Below are 21,225 nucleotides of genomic sequence, written 5' to 3'. Positions count from 1 at the left end.
ACAAATGGGATCTAATGAAACTTAAAAGCTTTTGAACAGCAAAGGAAACCATAAACAAGACAAAAAGACTACCCTCAAAATGGGAGAAAATATTTGCAAACGAATCAATGGACAAAGGATTAATCTCCAAAATATATATAAGCTCATGAAGCTCAATATTAAAAAAACAACCAACCCAATCCAAAAATGGGCAGAAGACCTAAATAGACATTTCTCCAAAGAAGACATACAGATGGCCAAGAAGCACATGAAAAGCTGCTCAACATCACTAATTATAAGAGAAATGCAAATCAAAACTACAATGAGGTATCACGTCACACCAGTTAGTATGGGCATCATCAGAAAATCTACAAACAACAAATGCTGGAGAGGGTGTGGAGAAAAGGGAACCCTCTTGCACTGTGGGTGGGAATGTAAATTAATACAGCCACTATAAAGAACAGTATGGAGGGTCCTTAAAAAACTAAAAATAGAACTACCATATGACACAGCAATCCCACTATGGGGCATATACCCAGAGAAAACCATAATTCAAAAAGACACATGCACCCCAATGTTCACTGCAGCACTATTTACAATAGCCAGGTCAGGGAAGCATCCTAAATGCCCATCGACAGACAAATGGATAAAGAAGATGTGGTACATATATACAATGGAATATTATTCAGCCATAAAAAGGAATGAAATTGGGTCATTTGTTGAGACATGGATGGACCTAGACACTGTCATACAGAATGAAGTAACTCACAAAGAGAGAAACAAATATTGTATATTAACGCATATACATGGAACCTAGAAAAATGGTATAGATGAACTGGTTTGCAGGGCAGAAATAGAGACACAGATGTAGAGAACAAAAGTATGGACACCAAGGGGGGAAAGTGGCAGGGGGTGATGGTTGTGGTGTGATGAATTGGGAGATTGGGATTGACATGTATACACTGATGTGTATAAAATGGATGACTAATAAGAACCTGCTGTATAAAAAAATAAAATAAAATTCAGAAAAAAGAAAGATTAAAAATTAATATACTAAGAATCCCACCCAAAGATCTATAAAAAGAAGAAATGAAAAAATCCAAAGACAGGTAAAGACCAAACCAGTAGTTTAAAATTTTACCAGGCCCATCCCATTTCCCTGGATACTTTTAATACACTTTCCAAAAACAGGTAGCCCTTATCATATGCAAATTGTTTCATAAAACATAAAAAGTGAGTGGGAACCTCGCCCAACTGTTTTTTATAAGCCTGAAATAACACTGAAATGAAAACTGAACGGCAATATGAGAAAGGAAAAATTATGAGCCAATCACACAAACATAGACAGAAAATTTCTATATAAAATAATAGCAAACAGAATCTAACAATGTACAAAATAATAATACCTAACATCTAGGCAGGGTTTATACCAGGGATGTAAGGAAGTCTTAACATTATAAAAATATGTTAATGTAACTCACCACAATATTAATTAAAGAATAAAAACAGATATGTTTTTAGCAAATTCAGGAAAAGTTTTGAATTCAATAGGCATTCACAATTTTTTAAAAATTAAAAACTTAGCAAACTAAAAACAGAAAAAAAAACTCGTTTAACCTGATAAAGAGTATTTATCAAAAAACTTATAACAAGTTCCCTTAAAGTTCCAAACAAATTCAACATTGCACAGAAATCCTACCTAGTGAAAGAGAGAGAGAGAGAGAGAGAGAGAGAAGAGAAGGAGAAAGGAAGGAAGAAAGCAAAGAAAGAAAAGAAAGAGAAAAATAGGAAGGAAGGGGAGAAAAAAGGGCAGGAGGGAGAGAAGGAGGAAGGGAAGGAGAGGAGGTATGAACATTGGAAAGGGAGAAACAAAATTATCATTATTTACTGAAAATAAGGTTGTCTACATAGGAAGTAAGAAAAAAATCTATAAAAGGAAAATCTTAAAATTTAAATGAATAAGAGGATCTAGCAAGACTTCTAAATACATGATCAATATACAAAATTCAATAGTATTTTGTGCAGCAGTTATAATTGGTTAGAAAATGTACTTTAAAAAGCATCTCACAACACCAACAAAAGTATAAAGTGCTCACAAATAAATCTATAAAATCTGTGTAGGGAATTTTTGAAGAAAAGTATAACTCTTCTTTAAAACACATAGAAGAAAACCCCCACAAATTGGGGAGCTTTATTTTGTTCATGTTAAGAAATTCAAGAATAACTATATCAATTCATCCCAAATTTCACTATAAAGTTAGTGTAATTTCAATCAAAATGAAATTAGGATTTTTTTTTTAATTTCTTAAGTTTACCCCAAAATTCAACTTGAATAGTAAAGACCAAGAATAGCCAAGAAAATGTAAGAATAAGAGCTACAAATTTACTGTACTAAATGTCAAGATGGATGATAAAACTACAATAATTCAGATAGCATAGCATTGGTACAAGTAAACATAAATATGTCAAAGAAATAGAGTATTCAGAAATAGCCTGGGCATATGTGGAAGTTTATATCCTAAATAAATGATACTTAATATGGCATTGCAAATCAGTAGGGAATGGATGAAATATTTAATAAATTGTGCTTTGGTAATGGACTACTAATATTAAAGGGAAAAATAAAGATCAAATTAAACCTCCACCTCACACTGTGACCAAAACAAATTTGAGACAAATCAAATGCCAAAAGCAAAACTGTAAAATATCTACAGGAAAATGTCTTCATACACAGGGATAGGAAAAGCGTTATCTCAAATGAGCCCATAAAACATAAAAAACTACTAATTCAAATTTAGAAACATCTATATGGCAAAAATGCATCATTAGGAAGGTTTAAATATTAACACAAATGAAAGATTATATCAGTAACAAATACAACAAAAGAGGATTAGTATCCAGATTTTTTTTTAAGCTATCAGATTACTAAGATAAACAACATAACAGAAAATAGGGCAAAGGATATAAACAGGACCTCAAAGAAAAGGAAAACAGCATGGACTATAAAATTATGAAAAGAGGCTCAATTCACATGAAATCAGAGAAATGTATATTAAATCAACGAGATATTTCTCAGCCAAGAGATACGAAAATATTAAACCGTTACAAGAACTGTCAAGAATATGGAGAAAGAGGAAATCCCATTCACTGACAGTAGGAATTATAAATCAATTTAAAAATCTACCAAAAAGTATGAAGTTGACTCATTAATTCCACTTACAGGTATATGACCAAGGAGATCCACACAGAGTTATTCACTGAAGCATTATTTATAAAATAAACATATGGGAACACTTAAATATCAATAACTAAGTTATGGTATCCTGTAACACTGGATTATAGGAGAGAAATTAAAATGAGTGAACCAGCTCTAAACTACTCATTTTGTTACCCTTTGTCAGTCACTTAGCTTCTTTGAGCTTCTTGTTTGCTGTTTTTGTTTTAATTTATGAAATGGAAGATCAACCTCACAAGGTGAAATGAAAGACAATAAGTAAGAAAGAGATAAGTAAATGACATAATATATATAACAGCTCCTATGAAATAACAGGTACATTAGAATCTGATGTTCTCTTGTCTGTGAAATAGGTATCACCAACATTCTCTGAAAGAGAGGTGGACAGGAATAGGATATATGATTTGAGAATAATCAATATTTATTAAAACCCGTTTAAAAATGAGAAAGGCAGCTAGATACGAAAGAGGAAAGAACTAACCAGCCAAATGAGGGCCTAGCTCTCATTGAAGAGGTAATCACAAATGAGACTCTAGTCACATAAATCTACCAACAGGCTCCATTGCAAAACACTTACAGGTTCAGGACCATTATTCAATGAAAAACACTATGAAACAGGAATTATACTGAAGCAGCCTGTAAAGTTATGACTTTTCACTAACTAGTTTTAGTTTTATTTTGTGCTGAGTGAGAACTTCTGATGACACCAAGGTAGTAGGAAAATTGGGAACCATATTTCTTAATATTCAGTGTCTATATAAGAAGAAAATCACCTTGAATATGAAGCCCACTTCTAGTAATGGAACTAGTAACCCCACTTCTAGTAAACCCACTTCTACCTTACACTATTAAGCTATCTTGAGAAGTCAACTTACATTTTTCAGAAGAAATTTTAATCTGAATAATGCTGATTTCCCATAAGCTATGTGTCTGTCAACCTTCATAAGCGATAAAGGGACATCTGAGGTTCAATCATAAAGTGTATTTGGGGAAATCCTAAACTATATCCTGAAGGACCTAACAAGGGACAGAAGAGCCAATAGGCCCCCTGGGTTTGGATACATCCTACAAGCCCCTTACATTAATGCTCTGGCCTGCAATACAATATTGAGAATAAATTTTAAAATAACAAATTATAAAGATGCTGCAAAAGCAATTAAAGATAGTCAGGTAAAGCTAACACAGATTAAAAAGTGAGTTGATTACTCAGCTAGTAGGTGTCTATGATAACTTGCAGAGAGGAAGAGAATTCCATTGGAGCGCATCAGATAATGTGTGTTCATTTGAAAGAGGAACTTCATGGAAAAACGTGTCACGGACTAAGCGCACTAGTGCCTAAAGGTAAAAGGTGTTTAAACTTACACCTAGGAAAGAAATCAGCCATATTTCATAATAAAAATCCAAAACAATTAGCAAAAGGTCCAGAAATACCTCCCCCAAACGTTTCCCCCCAACTCCAATCGTGAGGCACAAGGATTATTCAAAGGAATAGACTTGCCAAGCCTATTTCAGGAAATAATTGCTTTTATTATTGACAGGTTTTTAAATGCCATTGGCACTAGAATTCACTTTCAAATGCAAAACATAAAGAAAGCCAATTAACAGAGGATATCTAAAAAGGTATATAACGGATATATATTAAACTCATATGTTTATGTGTTTTAGTAATAAAAAACAATTTATTTTATTAATAGAAACAGCGTTAAATAAATTCATATTATATGTAATACTGGGCTGCTCACAAGTCTTTCCTACTAATTCTAAGAAGGCTAGCAGCAAAGAGGCTGATACAGAAATATCAAGACATTGACAAACTCAAGAAGAGGTATCCAGTCTTTTTCCTTCCCCACAGCATTTAATTCAATACTCAACACACAACAGTTGCTTAATACATATTCACTGATATGAGTAGGATACTTGCTAAGAAACACTGAATGAAAATTTATTACTTTATTACCATTTATTTATATTAATAATAAAGTAACTCATAAAAGTTTTGAAAGTAATTCATCTTTACTGAAATTTTTCTCTTTAATACATAATACCATATAACAAAAAAAGAAGAACTGTAAGACAAATCCACTCTAAATACCTACAGGTTAACTTACAGGAACTTAAAAATAACAAAAATATCGCACACTACTGGAGGCCTAATGAAGGAAACTAGTTTATACCACCACCTAGTGGCCACACAATGATGCAGCACAAAGAAAGTACTTACCAGTGATGTCACCAAAGTACAAGCATCTGGAGTTTACACGTAGAGCTACTGCCCTCCTATGCAGCTGGGCCAGCGTTGGATCCATCTCTCCCACTTCCTTCTTCAGATTTGATGAGGCTGACCTTTGGACAAAACCAAGCAGAGACATCATCAAGTGGATCCTTGCCTTTCCCCACCACATATAATTTCCTCCACCCTTTAACTGATACCTATTTGTTACGTACAGTGTAAAATGCACTTTCACACTCATTGGACTAGATGGCAATAATTAAAAAGTGGTCCTGGGTGGGCCACATAACAGCAGTGAACCTGAGGAAATTAATGTCTCAAAATCTCACCTTTTTCACTTAACTTATAGCATTTTGAGGATAATTAAAACCTGTGAGAAAATAAATAGGAGATTGCCTTAGGCACCTAACAGTACTTAACAATGTTTACCTAATTCTAAGTTGTAGCCATAAATTTTACTCCTATCTTGTAAGCATTCTCCTTTTGGAAATATTCTTGGAAGTTTCCTCTATCTTTCTCTTGGTTGGATGCAGTTAATGAGGAGGCTCTAGGGGGTGGCCAAGCCACAGTATGGAAGAAGTCTGGTCCTTATCATGTATAGAAGAGCTGCCTGCCAAGTAGGTAAATGCACTCTGGTTTCTCATAAAAAATAAAATTCATTAGTGTTTGAGTCATAATACGCTTTTGGTGTCAATCTGTAACAGCAAATTAGCCTAAACGATATATATATATATGTATGTGTGTATATATATATTATATATATTCTTGAAAGATACTACCAAATATTGAGATCTCTGGCCTCCTTCTCTCTTTAGCCTCAAGAACCTGGCAACAAAGATTAGACCTCACAGGTGGGACACCAGAAGTTTCCTTGCTGAGAAAACTGACTAGACAAAAATAGAAATAACTTATAGATAATAACAGTGGGGTGATGGGCATCTACTGAAGGAAACTGCCCAGTCAGATCACCCTACACTAAAGCCCATTACTTGGCAAGACCCGCCCAAACTCACAGAGCTTTTATATAGTCCAACTTCAAAATATGAGCTGAGAGACAAATACAAAAACATTTCAGGAAAAACTCCAGTACCAGAGACAGAAAAAATAAATAGATAGAAAACAAAATAAAACTCAAATGAAGACTTAAAACAACAATATTTAAAAAGAAAACACCTATAATCAATGTCCCCAGAGAGACAGAAATATAGAACCCATGAAACAAAAAGAGGATAATATTTCTGAAGAGAGTGGGGGAAAAAACATTCTGGAAAAAGGGGTAAAAAGGAGCTCTTGGACATAAACAATGGAAATTAGAAGATTAAAATTTTACTACATGAGTTAGAAAATAAAATTAGAACATTTCATAACCCCACCCCGAAAAAAGCAAAAAAGAAAGATTAAAAAATTAGGAGGAAAAAGAAAATTAGAGGTTCAAATGGAGGCATAATGTTTGAACAAAAGAAGTTCCAGAGATTGAGGAGGAAGAAAAACAATCCAAGAAACATTACAAATTTTTCATAATTTAAGAGTTTCCAGATTGAGGGGGGTCAACTGAGTGAGACACAATGTATGAAAAAATATCTATCCCAAGGAACATTATTGTGAAATTTCAAAAAATTAGGGAAAACAAGAAAAACATAAAAGCTTCCAGAGAGAAATAAGTCACATACAAAGGATCAGGAATCAGAACGGGATGAATGTCTCACTAGAAACTATAATGCAATGGAGCAGTGCCTTTAAAAACATGAGGAAAAATTATTTCCAATGTAGAATTTTACACCCACCCAAACTATAAATTTAAGGAGGTTGATAAAGACATTTTTAGAGATGCAAGTCTCAAAAGTTTAAGTCCCATGTGCTGTCTCCTAAAATTAGGAGGAAAAAACAAGATGCAAGATCCTGGAAAAATGAGGTCCAACACAAGGCAAACGAGATTCCCCAGGAGATCAGTGAAAGGAGATCCAAGAATTACTACAGGGCCACCTTAGAGAACGCTTAGTCCACACTGGACCAAGAGAAAAGACTCCTGAAAGATATCTCTAGAAGACGAAACTGATAAACTGATTAACAGGTTTAATCATTTTGAGTTTTGGCAAAGAATCTGGTGATTAATAAGTATAAGGAAAAGAAGAGAAACAAATGAAAAAGAGAAATAAAAAAATAGTCACCTTCCTATGATTAAGATCATAGACGTAAGCCACATAGCAGTGGCTTAAACTAGAAGATGAATTCTCTTGTGGAAGAAGTCCAGAGACAGGCAGTCCAGGGCTCCTAGTATGGTGTTCCTTGGTGTCAGAACCTAGGCTGCTTCTCTCTTGTTGTTCTGCCATCCCCAGCAGGTGGCTTCTACCTCAAAGACCAAGAACTCAAACCATTACATCCACATTCTAGCAGGCAGAAATAAGAAAAAGGCAAAGAGGAAAACAACCCCTCCTACACAACTTTCAGATCACTTACAGTAGGTCATAAATGCACTAAAACATCCCACTGGCCAGGACTTAAGTCACATGGATGCACCAAGCTGCCTGGGTTCTATTAGTATTTTTTTAAGAGGGGTTGGGACAAGAATGGCATTGGGAAAGAGCTAGCAGTCTCTGCTACCTCCCTCCAGCACTTTCTATTCTCCATATCCTACTTGGTCTTTCCTCGACGTATTTATTAATCCCTGATATATTTTTCTTTCATTTGTCTATCTGTTTCCCCTAACCTGGAACTTCCAAGGGGACACAGACTTTGTCTTTTGTTCACCTCTGCACCCCAGTTTCTGGAAAAGTGACTGAAGCATAGAAGAAATTTAATATGGGTTGAATGAGGGAATAAATTAATTCTGGGGTTGGGGAGGGGGGAGTCTAAGAAAATAAATTTAAACATAAAGATCCAGTCTGGGCACAGATGATGCTTTGTTTTGTCTTCATTAGTTAGAAATGGATGCCCATCATCTGGAAAAAATGACTCGCCCTTCTGGAATTACTAATTTTAAAAAGCCTCCTTTCCTCTGAACTGATGATTCAAGTCATTGTACAAGGTACAACTAACCCCCTAGTCCTAATAATATAAGCAATATTGCATTAATGTTTGCAATAATGTAACTATTAGCAAGAATAGCATAAACATTAACATGATGTAAATAATGTAAATTAATGATGTAATCAATTAACTGATTATTTTTCATGTAAATATTATTAGTCGCAGGAAGGGAAATTATTTGGGGGGAGTGTTATACTAGAGATATAAATCCTCTTCTTCCATAGAAGGAGTCAATAGATACTATCTAGACCGAAAAAAAAACAAACAAAAAAAACACAAGAAATAGCAAAATATGCCTATTATTTAAAAATACAGAAACAGGCGTCAGAAGAAATAGCTCGAAATGTTGAAAGGTGATTATTCTGGTGAGCAATAATCAGGGATAGGGGAGACTAGACCAGAGGTTTTGCTTTTAAGGATCACAGAATGTTAACAACGTATGTTTATATTTGATTTTTTCATATCTAGCTCGGTGCGCCCATTCCTCTGAGCTCCCGGAAAATAGTTTAAGTTATTAGGAGCCTTGCAACTTCGCGCTGTGGGCAGTGATGGGGAAGGAGAATGCACTTAGAACAGAAAAGTGAAGGCTCCTTGGTCGTACACACTCGCATCCTACACACGAACTTTTAGGAACTGTACGCACGTGCGCAAGGAGATGAGGCGACGGGCCCAGACAGGTGGTACAGGAGCGACATCAGCACTCAGCTAATTCTAATGTCATTTCTGACGCTGGGGGTAAGAACGTTCGAGGGAACCAACGTGAAAGGAAGGGTCAGAGCTAACACCAAACGCGTCTGGGGCTCAGGCTGCGGAAGACGCCTGGCAGACTGGGCGGTCCGGCCGCCCCCCAACCCGCCCCCCCCCGGCCCCAGCGCAGGAGGAGGAGCCGACCCGCCCCGAGCCTGCGTCCGGGAGTAGTGCAGGCGCCGCTCCCTGCTAGTCGGGAAGCCACAGGAGAAAGAATTCAAGGAAGAATACCGGCCGCTGCCCTTCTCAGCGCTCGAAGCCGTGCCATGCTTGCCCTCCTAAAGAGCCTGACTAAGGCTCTGGCCGCTCGAACGCAGGCGCCTCAGGTACTGGCCGTCCGAGACGCGCCCAAATCGTTCCCTGGGGGAGGGGCGGGGAGGGGCGTCTGCGGGAAGAGCGCGGGCCGCGCATGCGCCTACGGGCCCAGACCTGCCAACGTGGTTCTGCTGCCGCAGAGCCGACTTCTAGTACAAGTCTCGGAATCCCGTGGCGGCGGACCCCGGGATGCGCGGCAGGAGGAAGGGTTCCGTTAGAGGAAGACCCAATGCCAGGGTCGCCTCTGGCCGGCTCGCAAACAATCGTGGACAGGGGCCGTTTCTAGCCTAGGTACCCGGAAGCGCTGTGGCCGCATTGGGGCCTGTGCTAGACACTGGTCCGGCCTCTCTTACTGATTTGTGTTTTGACAAGCCCCTCCAGACTGAAGGGGCAATAGGACAGGCCTCCCCCTATTAAGCGAAATACACAACCTTCCAGCATTTTGCAGGCAGAGAACCTTTAAGAGGGGGCCCAGGGTGCAGGTGGTGAAGCATCCTGCCCAGATGCCACTGTCTCCTGAGGTTGGTGCCCTAGTCAGGCAGTGTCAGGACCCTCGTAGCAAATATGATGATGACAACTTATTTAATCTGGATAAAAAATGTACAAAATAGATTATTGTGATTCAGCCTTAACTGTCAGGAATTGGCCTATTCTGTGAATCTAACCTAGAGGTTTTTTCCTTTTGGTGTTTAGGCTTTTACTTCTTTCTCAAAGAGCAGTAAGAAGGGGATTATAATCTACTCTAGAGACTGACTTTCTGGTGAAGCCTAAAGAGGAACCATTAATGGCCCCTTCACCCAAGATCAGCAATACAGTCTTTATTCTGATTCTCTCTATTGGGGCAGGACCAAGAATTATTCCTTAGAATTTTACTCTGAACTTTGATGTTATTAAATGTCAACCAAAAAAATGAAAAAAAAATGGTTCTGACAAACCTAGGGGAAGGACAGGAATAAAGACGCAGACGTAGAGAATGGACTTGAGGATACAAGGAGGACACGTTCTTCTGCCAACGATAATAAAATGTATTCCTTTGATCACATATTTTGATCTCCAAATTCCCTGAAAAGCAACTTAAAAAGCAATTGTTACAAGTACCCTATTGGCCCATTTTCTGATATCTGATATATTTTATTTATAATATTTTTAAACTATAAATACTAGGCAGTTTTTATTTGCTTAACATTCTGTTAGTAAAGTTTCGTAAGATGGCACAAAAAGAATATCTGTCAAATACAGGGGCAGCTGCAATTGTTTTTGATGGCAAGCTTAAGTCAGTTGGGCAATAAGAGTATAACTCATCATAGACATGGAATGACCTCAAGAGAGATTATTATAATTAAGCCTTATACACAATTAAGTAAAATATATGCATTACTGTGTTTTGTAAACAAAATATATGTCAGAGGAAGAAGCCTACTGTTTTCCTTTGACATATCAGGTAGTCAGTATAAGCCCAAAATTCATCAATAGCCTTATAAGTACCAAAACTACTTTAATAGATAATTCTGGTATAATCAGCTTCAGGAAATGTGCACATGCTAACCAAACTTATGTACGATGGATATGTAAACTAGAATGCTATATGAATGTATATGTATACGCATGTGTGTATATACATATATTTGTATATACATATATATATATATATATATATATACACAAACACATATACATACACAAAGCATCTACTGAAAGTTAAGTTTACTCAGAGAACCCAATTAGAAATTTACATTGTGAGCATATGACTATTACAAAAGTAATGAATGGTTCTTAAGGGATATTTCCATCAACCTGCTATAATTGGGTGGATTAAATGCCCTTCCTCAGGTTGCATATGTAGTTAAACCCTAATAATTATTCAGACAATTCTGACTTACTGATGTTTCCTTTTTCTAGCATTTACACAGGCTATCACCATAGTACAATGCAACTGGCTAAGTCATAGTTTCCTATTACATTAGTTACACTCCTGTCCTATTTTTGACTAGTGGTCCACTTCACTGGATTTAGAAAATACTTCTACCTGACCAGCAATTTCCATTGTTTTAAGAATGTAAAAAAAAAATTAGTTTTCTGCCAGTAAACACATTGTCATTGTGCCAGCCAAAATACCTGTATATGTTAAAAAATTGTTTTAAATGCTTAACTCTAATACATATGCTATTCAATATAGATGGAATATTAGCTAAATAAGGGATAATAAACTATTTGTAAAATTTATCAGGATCCTAACTATTTGTAAAATTTATTAGGATCCTAATTGTCCTTTGGTAAAGAGACTGACCCAGTGCCTTCTTAGGAGCTTCTCATGGAAAAGTGACTAAAGGTGGAGCCCCTGCTAGGAAACAGTAGCTATATATTTAGAATGTTTAAAGCAGGCATCTTTATTGACATATCTCTAAACAAATTCAGTGGAGAGAGGACAACAGAAGTCGAAACAGATTATGAGTTTAATGAGTGTCCCTTGTTTCCAGACTCAGATTTGTTTGTAACATAATATTATAAGCCCTACCTTCCCCAAATATTTCAAGTTGCCTTATCTTTCTTCAGGTGTGCTCATCTTTTGCTACAGGCCCCAGACAATACGATGGAACATTCTATGAATTTCGTACCTGTTATGTTAAGCCCTCAAAGATGAATGAGTTCCTGGAAAATGTTAAGAAAAACATTCATCTTCGGACAGCTCACTCTGAATTGGTTGGATTCTGGACTGTAGAATTTGGAGGCAGAATGAATAAAGTGTTTCATGTTTGGAAGTATGGTATGAGTCATCAGCTTAAGTATTCAGTACAGATTTTCATTCAGTTAGATATTACATGAGACTTAGTTCTTGGATCTATGTTACTATAAATACATACAGGTTAAGTAAAACTAAAAAAGCAATACCAAAAAAATTAATTCAGTGATTATTCTTCCCAACAGTATAACTCTTAACAGCCCATTGCTGGAACCTTTATATTATCATATGAGAAGCAATATTGGGAAAATGTGGCATCTCCAATTCCAAGTCATAAAATTCTAAGCTAGACTTTAATTCTAGAAAAAAAAGTTTAGAATGGCTTACTGTAAAGATTTTTTATGAAAAATTTAAAGCAGTTAATGCAAGAACCAGAGTGAGTTAGGATCATAAAAGAAAGTAGAATTATTTTTTCTTTATATTGAAGCTATAGCTGGATCAATGTTTTAGCAGAAATCATTCAAACATCTAGGGACTTTAGGGAAATAGAAGTTGATAGGGGATGATAGTTAACTTTGAAGCCCTCACCCATCCTTAAGATTTAATAATTTTGTTATATTTCAGGACCACTTTGGGTTTTTTTCTGCCCCCAGAGTTTCAAGGAATTCACTGTCATTATACTAGGCTAGGGAGGTAAAGGAAAGGAAGTGAGTTCTTTCAATATTGAAGTTGACCAACCCCTGGTTTACAAGAAGAACGGTTACAGGAATCCCTAGCATGTTTAACTCCAATATTAAATTTTTGTGAAGTCACATCAGGAGTTGATGATATCTAAAGAACTTTTAATAATTTCATTTAGTGTTTGGTCATCAGTGTCCAAAGTTAATAGTCATATAGTACTTTAATATGAAAAGTACTCGTTCTGTATTTAACGTGGCCATAGTTTAGGGGTTCTCCCTGTTGTAATAAAACAAACCCCATTAAAACACAATTTATGGGACTTCCCTGGTGGTGCAGTGGTTAAGAATCTGCCTGCCAATGCACGGGACACGGGTTCAAGCCCTGGTCTGGGAAGATCCCACATGCCGCGGAGCACCTAAGCCCATGTACCACAACTACTGAGCCTGCGCTCTAGAGCCCGCGAACCACAACTACTGAAGCCCACACGCCTAGAGCCTGTGCACCGCAACAAGAGAAGCCACCACAATGAGAGGCCCGAGCTCCACAACGAAGAGTAGCCCCCGCTCGCCACAACTAGAGAAAGCCCTCACGCAGCAACAAAGACCCAACGCAACCAAAAATAAATAAATTTATTAAAAAAAACACAATTTATACTTTAATGCACCACCAGCTGAATCACGTCTCATTAAGAAATTACTCGTAAGGTCCTGATATAACTTACTAATGCTTTAAGAAGGCTGTTATTCCTTATCTGCAATGTAAACCATAGAAAACTCTTTTACCATTAGTCTTATAAGGCCCTATTAGTAAATATTAGTACTAGGCCCATATGTTAGTAACATATGGGTAACAAACAGAAGAGAAATAGTACTGGGTAAAAAGAATGGATGACAGTAATTAAGAGAATGAGCACTATTTCTTTGGAAGCTGTTTGTTCAAAGAAGAGGCTGAAAAAGCAAATCTTAATTTCATTTATGTTCAATTTAATTCAGTTATACCTTGACCTGACCACTCATCACCATCACCACTGACAAAGAAAAACAGTCTTTTTCTAAACTGGCGCCATAATTTAAATGCCTCAATAAAATTAATAAGAATAGTTAACAGATACTGAGTACTCACTAGGTGCCAAACACTGTTCTGAGCTCCGTTCATGTGCTAATTCATTTAATCCTCACTTCAGCCCTGGAGTTAAACAGACACAAAGATTCAATAACTTACCTAAGCCTCACAACTACCTACTAAGTGGTAGAGCATATAAAGCCCATTACTATATGATATTATCAGTTGTTTACATTCCTACTCCCCTTTTAGACCATGAACAGCTTGGGGACAGGTGTCACATTTACTTATGTTGGTATCTCCAGTGATATAACACAGTCCTTATGTGGCCTCGATGAACATTTACTAAACTGAATGAAACCCAGAAAAAGTACAGGTGGTTTTAAATCAGACATTTTTATTTTTCTTACTCCTTTTCATCCCATAGACAATTTTGCTCATCGAACTGAAGTTCAGAAAGCCTTGGCCAAAGATAAGGAATGGCAAGAACAATTTCTCATTCCAAATTTGGCTCTTATTGATAAACAAGAGAGTGAAATTACTTATCTGGTGCCATGGTGCAAATTAGAAAAACCTCCAAAAGAAGGTAAGTCCTTCCGTCTTAGTCACTGAATTTTGATGGAGAAAATATTAAAGATTTTAAGCTATAAAAACTAAAGTTCTACTGGAAAAAAATGAAGTTAATCTTTTGCATAATATAGGAACATATGTTGATTGTTGAGATAAAAATAAGTTGGAGCTCTTAGCTTATTCTTAAAAATTGAGCATTAAATAATGGAGTATTTTTCCAAATTGGTATCATACTGATACTTAAAGTTTAGCTATATTATAGAAAAAGTTGACATGGTCACTAAAGGTTGAGAAGCTGGGCCTTGGGAGCAGAGAGCACATGTGGGTAGATGAGGGATAGTGTATGATATTTTGTCATAATTTTTAAATATTACAAACTTTTAGATATAAAAGTATTTTTCCATAAATTACTACTAATCTCAAAGAATGAAGTACAAATTTGCTTATAAAATTTGACTGTTTGGGGGGAATGAATTAACTGGAACTGCCAAGCTGTATTACTGTAGTCTAACTTTTATGTCTTCCTCTTTCTTATTTCTCAGTTTGAAAATAATTCCTAAAGATTTGTCTTCTTCCTGATTTCACTTCTTGCTGACTTAAAGAAATTATTACCTCAATCCAGTTTTAAACAAAGGTCAGATTAGAAAAAGCATAAACTAATTTAAATTTTATTTTATTTCCCCCATTATTCCCAATTCTGTAGTGCATTTTGGATTACAAGAGATTTGAAAAGTCTTATTTAGATCCTTATCCACCTAGATCCCCTCAGTTTTAGGCACCATCTAAATGAACTAGTGGGCTTCAAAGACAATGTCAAATCTTGGTTCTCTTCCTCTATGTTATTCATGATTCTTCAGTAACTTTTGCATGTTTTTCCTTTACTTCTCAAATCTGCTGGTCCCCTTGTTTCTTTCTGTCCACCCACCCTATACTTCCACCCAGAAGGTAAAATACTTTTCAAGTATTTACCTGGATATTATATACCTGGAATAATAAAACCACCTCCTTTAGGGTTTGTTTTGCCTCAAAAACTCTGAGACAGTCACTTCAGGTCCATTGTTTGCTTGCTGTTCCTGGTAGAAATGGAGACCTATAGGGGGAAATTATATAAAGCAAAAAAGTAGTAGAAGTTGGAAAGAAGAACAGAACTGTAAGAGATTGGAAAATACTTTATTCATTTCTATTATAAAAGTGTAAATGCAGGCAGCTAAAAGGTCCTATTCCATTATTTTCTCACAATTTTATTGATAAATTTTATAAATTAAAAATATTTTTAAAATATTAAAAATATTTCTTTGTTCTCTATAAGCTTAACAACTCATCCTTAAAGTAGGCCAAGGACTTTCTAAACATAAAAGCACAGTGCAAATTATTAATAACTATGTCTACATAAACATGTATATGTATATGACCCTCCAAATCTATATATAGATTAGCTTTCCACTGGAACCAAACTAGACAGGATTACAAATTGCTTGAATGTGTTCAGTAAAATACTTATTTTTCTCCCTATTCCAGGAGTCTATGAACTGGCTACTTTTCAGATGAAACCTGGTGGGCCAGCTCTGTGGGGTGACCCATTTAAAAGGGCAGTTCATACACATGTCAATCAAGGCTACACAAAATTAGTTGGAGTGTTCCATGCAGAATATGGAATACTCAACAGAGGTACAGTTGTCCATCTCTCTATGAAATTGCAAAGTATATTGGTGATTTACTCTTAAGTTCCTTGGGTCAGTTTGTCTCTCTTCTCATTATTGAGTGTATTTTACCTTTTATTGCCAAATTTTTAGTTTTTTGTGATTTTAAGGGTTGAGTAAACCTGTTTTAAATCTTATTTATTTAGAATATTAATACCTTATGAAGACCTTTGCAAATATTGAACTGCTTTTTTCTCTGATACATCAAAATGATAAAATTTTTAAAACTGGAAAGAACCTCAAGAAATCACCTATTCCTTTCATAATCTTTTTTTCACAATCTCTGAATGTAGTTTTATTGATTTTTTTCCAGTTGACATAACATTGTAATTGACATAACATTGTGTAAGTTTAAGGTGTACAACATAATGATCTGATATATGTATATATTGTGTGAAATGATTACCACAATAAGTTTAACATCCATTACCTCACATAGTTACAATTTTTTTTTCCTTGTGATAGGAACTTTTAAGCTTCTCAGCAACTTATTTATGTTATATGTGAAAGTTTGTACTGTTGTACCATTTGTGATTTTTTTAAATAATATTACTTGGGTTGTTTTGGGGTGAAAAGTAATATATAGTTATTGTAAATATTAAAAACATGGACAAGCCCAAAGAAAAAAATTACCCATTTCTCACTACTTATATACACATAGTATGTATACCATATTGATTTATTTAATAAAACACCTATTTGGGATATTTAACTTTTCAAGTTGAAAGATACTCCAGTCAGGATTTCAGAGGGTTTTTATTTTTTATTTTTTATTTTTTGTGGCAAACTCGAAAAATGCTTATAAAGTTTATCTGAGAGGATAACTAAGACTTTTAATATTTGAAAACTCATAATATCCAGTTGCCTCCTCATATTCTGCACTTCATGTCTAATGGACATCTCAAACCTAACATATCCAGAGTTGAGCTGATCATTGCCCAGAAATTCAACGTTTAATAATATATTGTAAAAAAAAGTTGGACTGTGCAAAAATAGATGTTTGTTTAAGTTGGAAAGTACATGAAGAGGAGAAAAATTATGACAATTATTAGATGCCTTTCTCACACCATACACTAAAATAAAATCAAGATGGATTATAAATATCAATTAAAAAACTGAATTCATAGAATTACTGAAACAAAATATAGATAAATTTATTTAATAATATGTGAGAACAGCATTTCTAAGCCAAAAGCAAATGAAGAAACTATGAAGGAGAGAAAAGAACTGATGATTTTATTGTACAAAGGCTCAAATTTCTGTGCATACCAAAAAAAACATAAATGAAATCCAAAAGCAAAAAGAAAAATAAAAGCTTATGCAAAGACGACACAGATGACTAATATATATTAAAGAAGTTGCAGATTAAAACAATAATTGGATGTCATTTTTTACCTAATAAAAACATATTATATAGATATAGTATTGGAGGGGTTGGGGACAAACAAGTACTGTTGTACTACATAGGGTTGTATTGGCTTAATCTTGCCCCCCTTAATAATTTGGCAATAAAATAAAAAGCTTAATTTTTTCAACTGTTTTTGCCAACATTCTAGGAAATATGAATGTTTTTAGTTATACAAGAAGGAAATTTGAAAGGATATACAATATATAATCACATTTGAATGATGACATTAAAGGTTTTTTAAATCTCTAATTTACTATAATAGACGTGTAGAATTTTTATTTAAAAAAACTACTGAAATGTGTGTACACACACTTTTTAATCTTAAATTCATTCTCAGTGTACTAGGAATATGATAATATGCTGAGTATAAATCAGTACTTCACTTCTGGAGGATAGTGTATAATATATACACTGTACATTTGTAAGTGTACATATGTAAGATACTCTTTGGTTCTCTCAATTTAAATTTTAGGAGTTTATGTTAAGAATATAATCAGATCCAGACTGCCTGGGTTTGAATCCCAGCTCCACCACTTAAAACTCTGTCACCTTGGGTGAGTTACTTAACCTTACTGTGCCTTAGTTTCCTCATCCATAAAATGATGATAATAATAACCTACCACTGAAGGTTATTATGAAAACTAAATGAGTTAATACACACAAAATGTAAAACCAGGCTCAACATGCAGTAGGCACCCAATAAATGTTAGTAGAAGTTGTCATCAGCATTGCTCTTATTATGTACATGTACTGCTGCTCTAATGAAATTTATGTCAGCATTATTTATAGTAAGGAAACTTTGGAAACAATGTTTATAAATTTCTCTCCCAGATCGCTCACCCCTCTGAAATCTTATCACTAATATACTTAGTGTTACCCTGTTGATAATCACTATTTTTATTTAAAGAATAGGAGTTACAGTTTCTGATTAATGTTTCTGTCTTTCTCATTTGAGCAATGCCACAGTCTTTAGAATCTATTTCTGGTTTATTTATTTCTGCAGTTCATGTTCTTTGGTGGAACGAGAGTGCGGATAGCCGAGCAGCTGGGAGACACCAGTCTCATGAGGATCCCAGAGTTGTGGCAGCTGGTAAGCTATTTCACTAAGCACAAGTTATTCTTAGAACAAATCTGATTTAGTCAATAACTTATATATACCTTCTTATGAATTTTTTTCCAGTTCGGGAGAGTGTTAACTTCCTTGGGTCTCAGCAGAATATGCTTCTGATTCCTATGTCATTTTCACCATTGAAATAGTCTTCCACTGATAAATGAAGCATTTCATTAAGTGCCATAAGCTGTGTCTACTAATGGTGCTTAAATTCTCCCAAGAGATTCTCACTTTTATTTGATGGAGGTGGTAAGTTAATTTGCTATGTCCCTTGCATATTTAAAAGCTACCTCTGTCCACTATCACCACCACGTCAGTAAACAGTCTGTTCCTTTTTGCCTAGGCATTTCAGTATCTGTCATACATTAAGAATAGTTGCTATTACTATAGGATCTTGACTTTTCATTTGTTTCCAAATATCTCTTTTTCTCTATTTTGACAACCCTCTGCTTTTATAGCATTTTCTTACATTCAAGTGATTCTTTCATTTCCATAGCTGTGATAATATCTTTAAAATATTTGTATACATTATTAACCTTTTCATCATGTCTGTTTTTCTGAGATTTTAAAAGTTTTTGTCCATTAAAGTTTATTTTATACTACCAGATAGGATTCATAAAAATATTAAACATATTTCTTTACTATGGAAGAGTACAATGTTACCTGGGTCATCTGTATTAATTATGGTTTTCACATTAATAATTACTTACCTGGAAAATAATGTTATTAGGTCTTGGTATTAAAAGTTATTGATGACCCATTGGTTTATATGCTGCAGTATCTTCGTTTACAGTTAACTTTACTAATTTTTACTTCATTTTAAATCACTGTTTAACAAAGGTACTTGGTCATCTGTTTGTTTTAATGAGATATTTATGGTTATGGAAATGTTTGCCCTAATAAAAGCCTATATATACAATCTGATTCTTTCTATTGTGTTTTATATTTTTAATCCTCATCTCTGGAGCTACTGTTGTGTTGCCATAAGGTAATGAGACAGTAATAATGTACTGTCTTTATTATAAATATTGTCACCTCAAGTAACCTTACAAGGATTTCTTCAGTACCATCCCAGACATACTAGGATTTTCTTACTAACGACTTTAGTTTTTATTTTAGTTGAGTGCCTCAGCCTTCTTAAACTAGATTTGGCACTTCTAAGCTCTCCTGGTACTTGTACTTACAGCTATGTTATTTTATGTTTCTAACATACTGCAAAAACAATAAATTACAAATTAGCTATCTATGGGAAAACTGAAAAACAGGAAGCACGGTCACCTCTCACTTACCTGGTCCTCAGGAATCTGAAGGACAGATGTGTTCCTAGTAAGGCAAAGAACACCCTGACTCTGAAGGCTAAAATCTATCAGACATGTTAGAAGCACTGGCTTTAAGTTTTGACTAAGAGTCTTCCACCTCAGTTTTTTGAAAAGTTGTCACTTAGGGAATGAGGTGGTGGTGGTATGAATTGCAGTCTGTGTGGACGGATTTCCTCTGGCGTGAGATCAGCCGTGTGCTTAAGGCCATGTTTGGTCACATCAAAGTGTACAACTGGGTCTGCCTTTTCCTCTTTCATTCATCTTTGGACTAGCTAGAACATTTCCTGGTGATGGCCAGGGGCCCTTTCATCCGTCCAATCCAGAGCCCTATTGGAGGTTTATATAGCAGCGGCAGACCAGCATTCTTACCATGTCCTAGACAGAATTGGAGAGCCAGTAGAATGATAGGCTTCACTCCACTGATGAACTACAGGTGCTTCTATTCGCTGAAACAACCCTGGATCAGGAACACGACAAAGCTGGCCGGGACAGAGGACATCGCAGAGATGACACAGATGGACGTAATTATGTTCACTAACATGTTCTTCTTGCAAAGAGAAGGTCAGTGAGAATCTGAGCGTTCATTGATGCAACCGAGCACATGTGTCTTTATGGGGCAGAATTGGGACAGAAAACAAATCAAGGACAACAATGACACATGTCCCTCAAACATGTACCACAGTGTGACCAGACTCTGCCCACAGAGCCCAGGCTCTGCCATCAGCCGGCCACCAAGGGCTGATCCACTCTGCTCTCAGCAGGGCCATTATGGCAAGCCAAGGAGAGCCCCAGCAAATTATTCTGAACAACTATGAAGTATCAGAATAGACTGTGAAGTATCATTCTTTATGGTTACAAAAGGTTTTCAGGGAGCAGCACCGTTGACTATGCCTAGCAAATTCTTTTGATCACTGGAGTTATACTGATGAAGAGAAGAGCTCTTATTTTAAAGAAACGCAATCGGAAGGACAGCTTTAAGTTTTCAACACCATTTGAAATTCCTTCTCCTCACCCTGCAACCTGGATGCTCATAAGGCAGCAGAGAGACATCAAAAGCAAGCCTCTTGGGCTTCCCTGGTGGCGCAGTGGTTGAGAGTCCACCTGCCGATGCAGGGGACGCCGGTTTGTGCCCCGATCCGGGAGGATCCCACATGCCGCGGA

At 35.8% G+C, this 21,225-nt stretch overlaps 1 protein-coding gene and 1 long non-coding RNA gene across 2 annotated transcripts in view; one reads left to right on the top strand and one right to left on the bottom strand.

Annotated features, from left to right (window-relative positions):
* Positions 1–9,565, bottom strand: part of LOC132427195 (uncharacterized) — a 203,937-nt gene extending 194,372 nt beyond the window's left edge. Inside the window, exons 1-2 of the long non-coding RNA XR_009519841.1 lie at positions 9,450–9,565; positions 5,436–5,557 (exon numbers count right to left, since the gene is read on the bottom strand). This is a non-coding gene — a long non-coding RNA (uncharacterized lncRNA). The remainder of the gene's footprint in view (positions 1–5,435; positions 5,558–9,449) is intronic.
* Positions 9,368–19,669, top strand: LOC132427194 (protein NipSnap homolog 3A). The gene is made up of 6 exons (XM_060014406.1): positions 9,368–9,544; positions 12,087–12,297; positions 14,384–14,542; positions 16,045–16,194; positions 18,638–18,724; positions 18,815–19,669. The coding sequence occupies exons 1-6, from the start codon at positions 9,485–9,487 to the stop codon at positions 18,889–18,891; spliced, it is 744 nt and encodes a 247-aa protein (XP_059870389.1). The 5' UTR covers positions 9,368–9,484; the 3' UTR covers positions 18,892–19,669.
* The last annotated feature ends 1,556 nt before the right edge of the window (positions 19,670–21,225 follow it).

This window comes from Delphinus delphis, chromosome 6, assembly GCF_949987515.2.
Source record: "Delphinus delphis chromosome 6, mDelDel1.2, whole genome shotgun sequence".
Lineage (NCBI taxonomy): Eukaryota > Metazoa > Chordata > Mammalia > Artiodactyla > Delphinidae > Delphinus > Delphinus delphis.
Note: the sequence above shows the minus strand (reverse complement) of the source record. Positions and strands in the feature narration are given on the sequence as shown.

Coding starts and splice junctions, on each gene's coding strand:
- LOC132427194 (XM_060014406.1), top strand. CDS start 9,485: ATGCTTGCCCTCCTAAAGAGCCTGACTAAGGCTCTGGCCGCTCGAACG. Junction 12,298..14,383: donor GTTTCATGTTTGGAAGTATG/GTATGAGTCATC, acceptor TTCATCCCATAG/ACAATTTTGCTCATCGAACT. Junction 16,195..18,637: donor ATATGGAATACTCAACAGAG/GTACAGTTGTCC, acceptor TTATTTCTGCAG/TTCATGTTCTTTGGTGGAAC.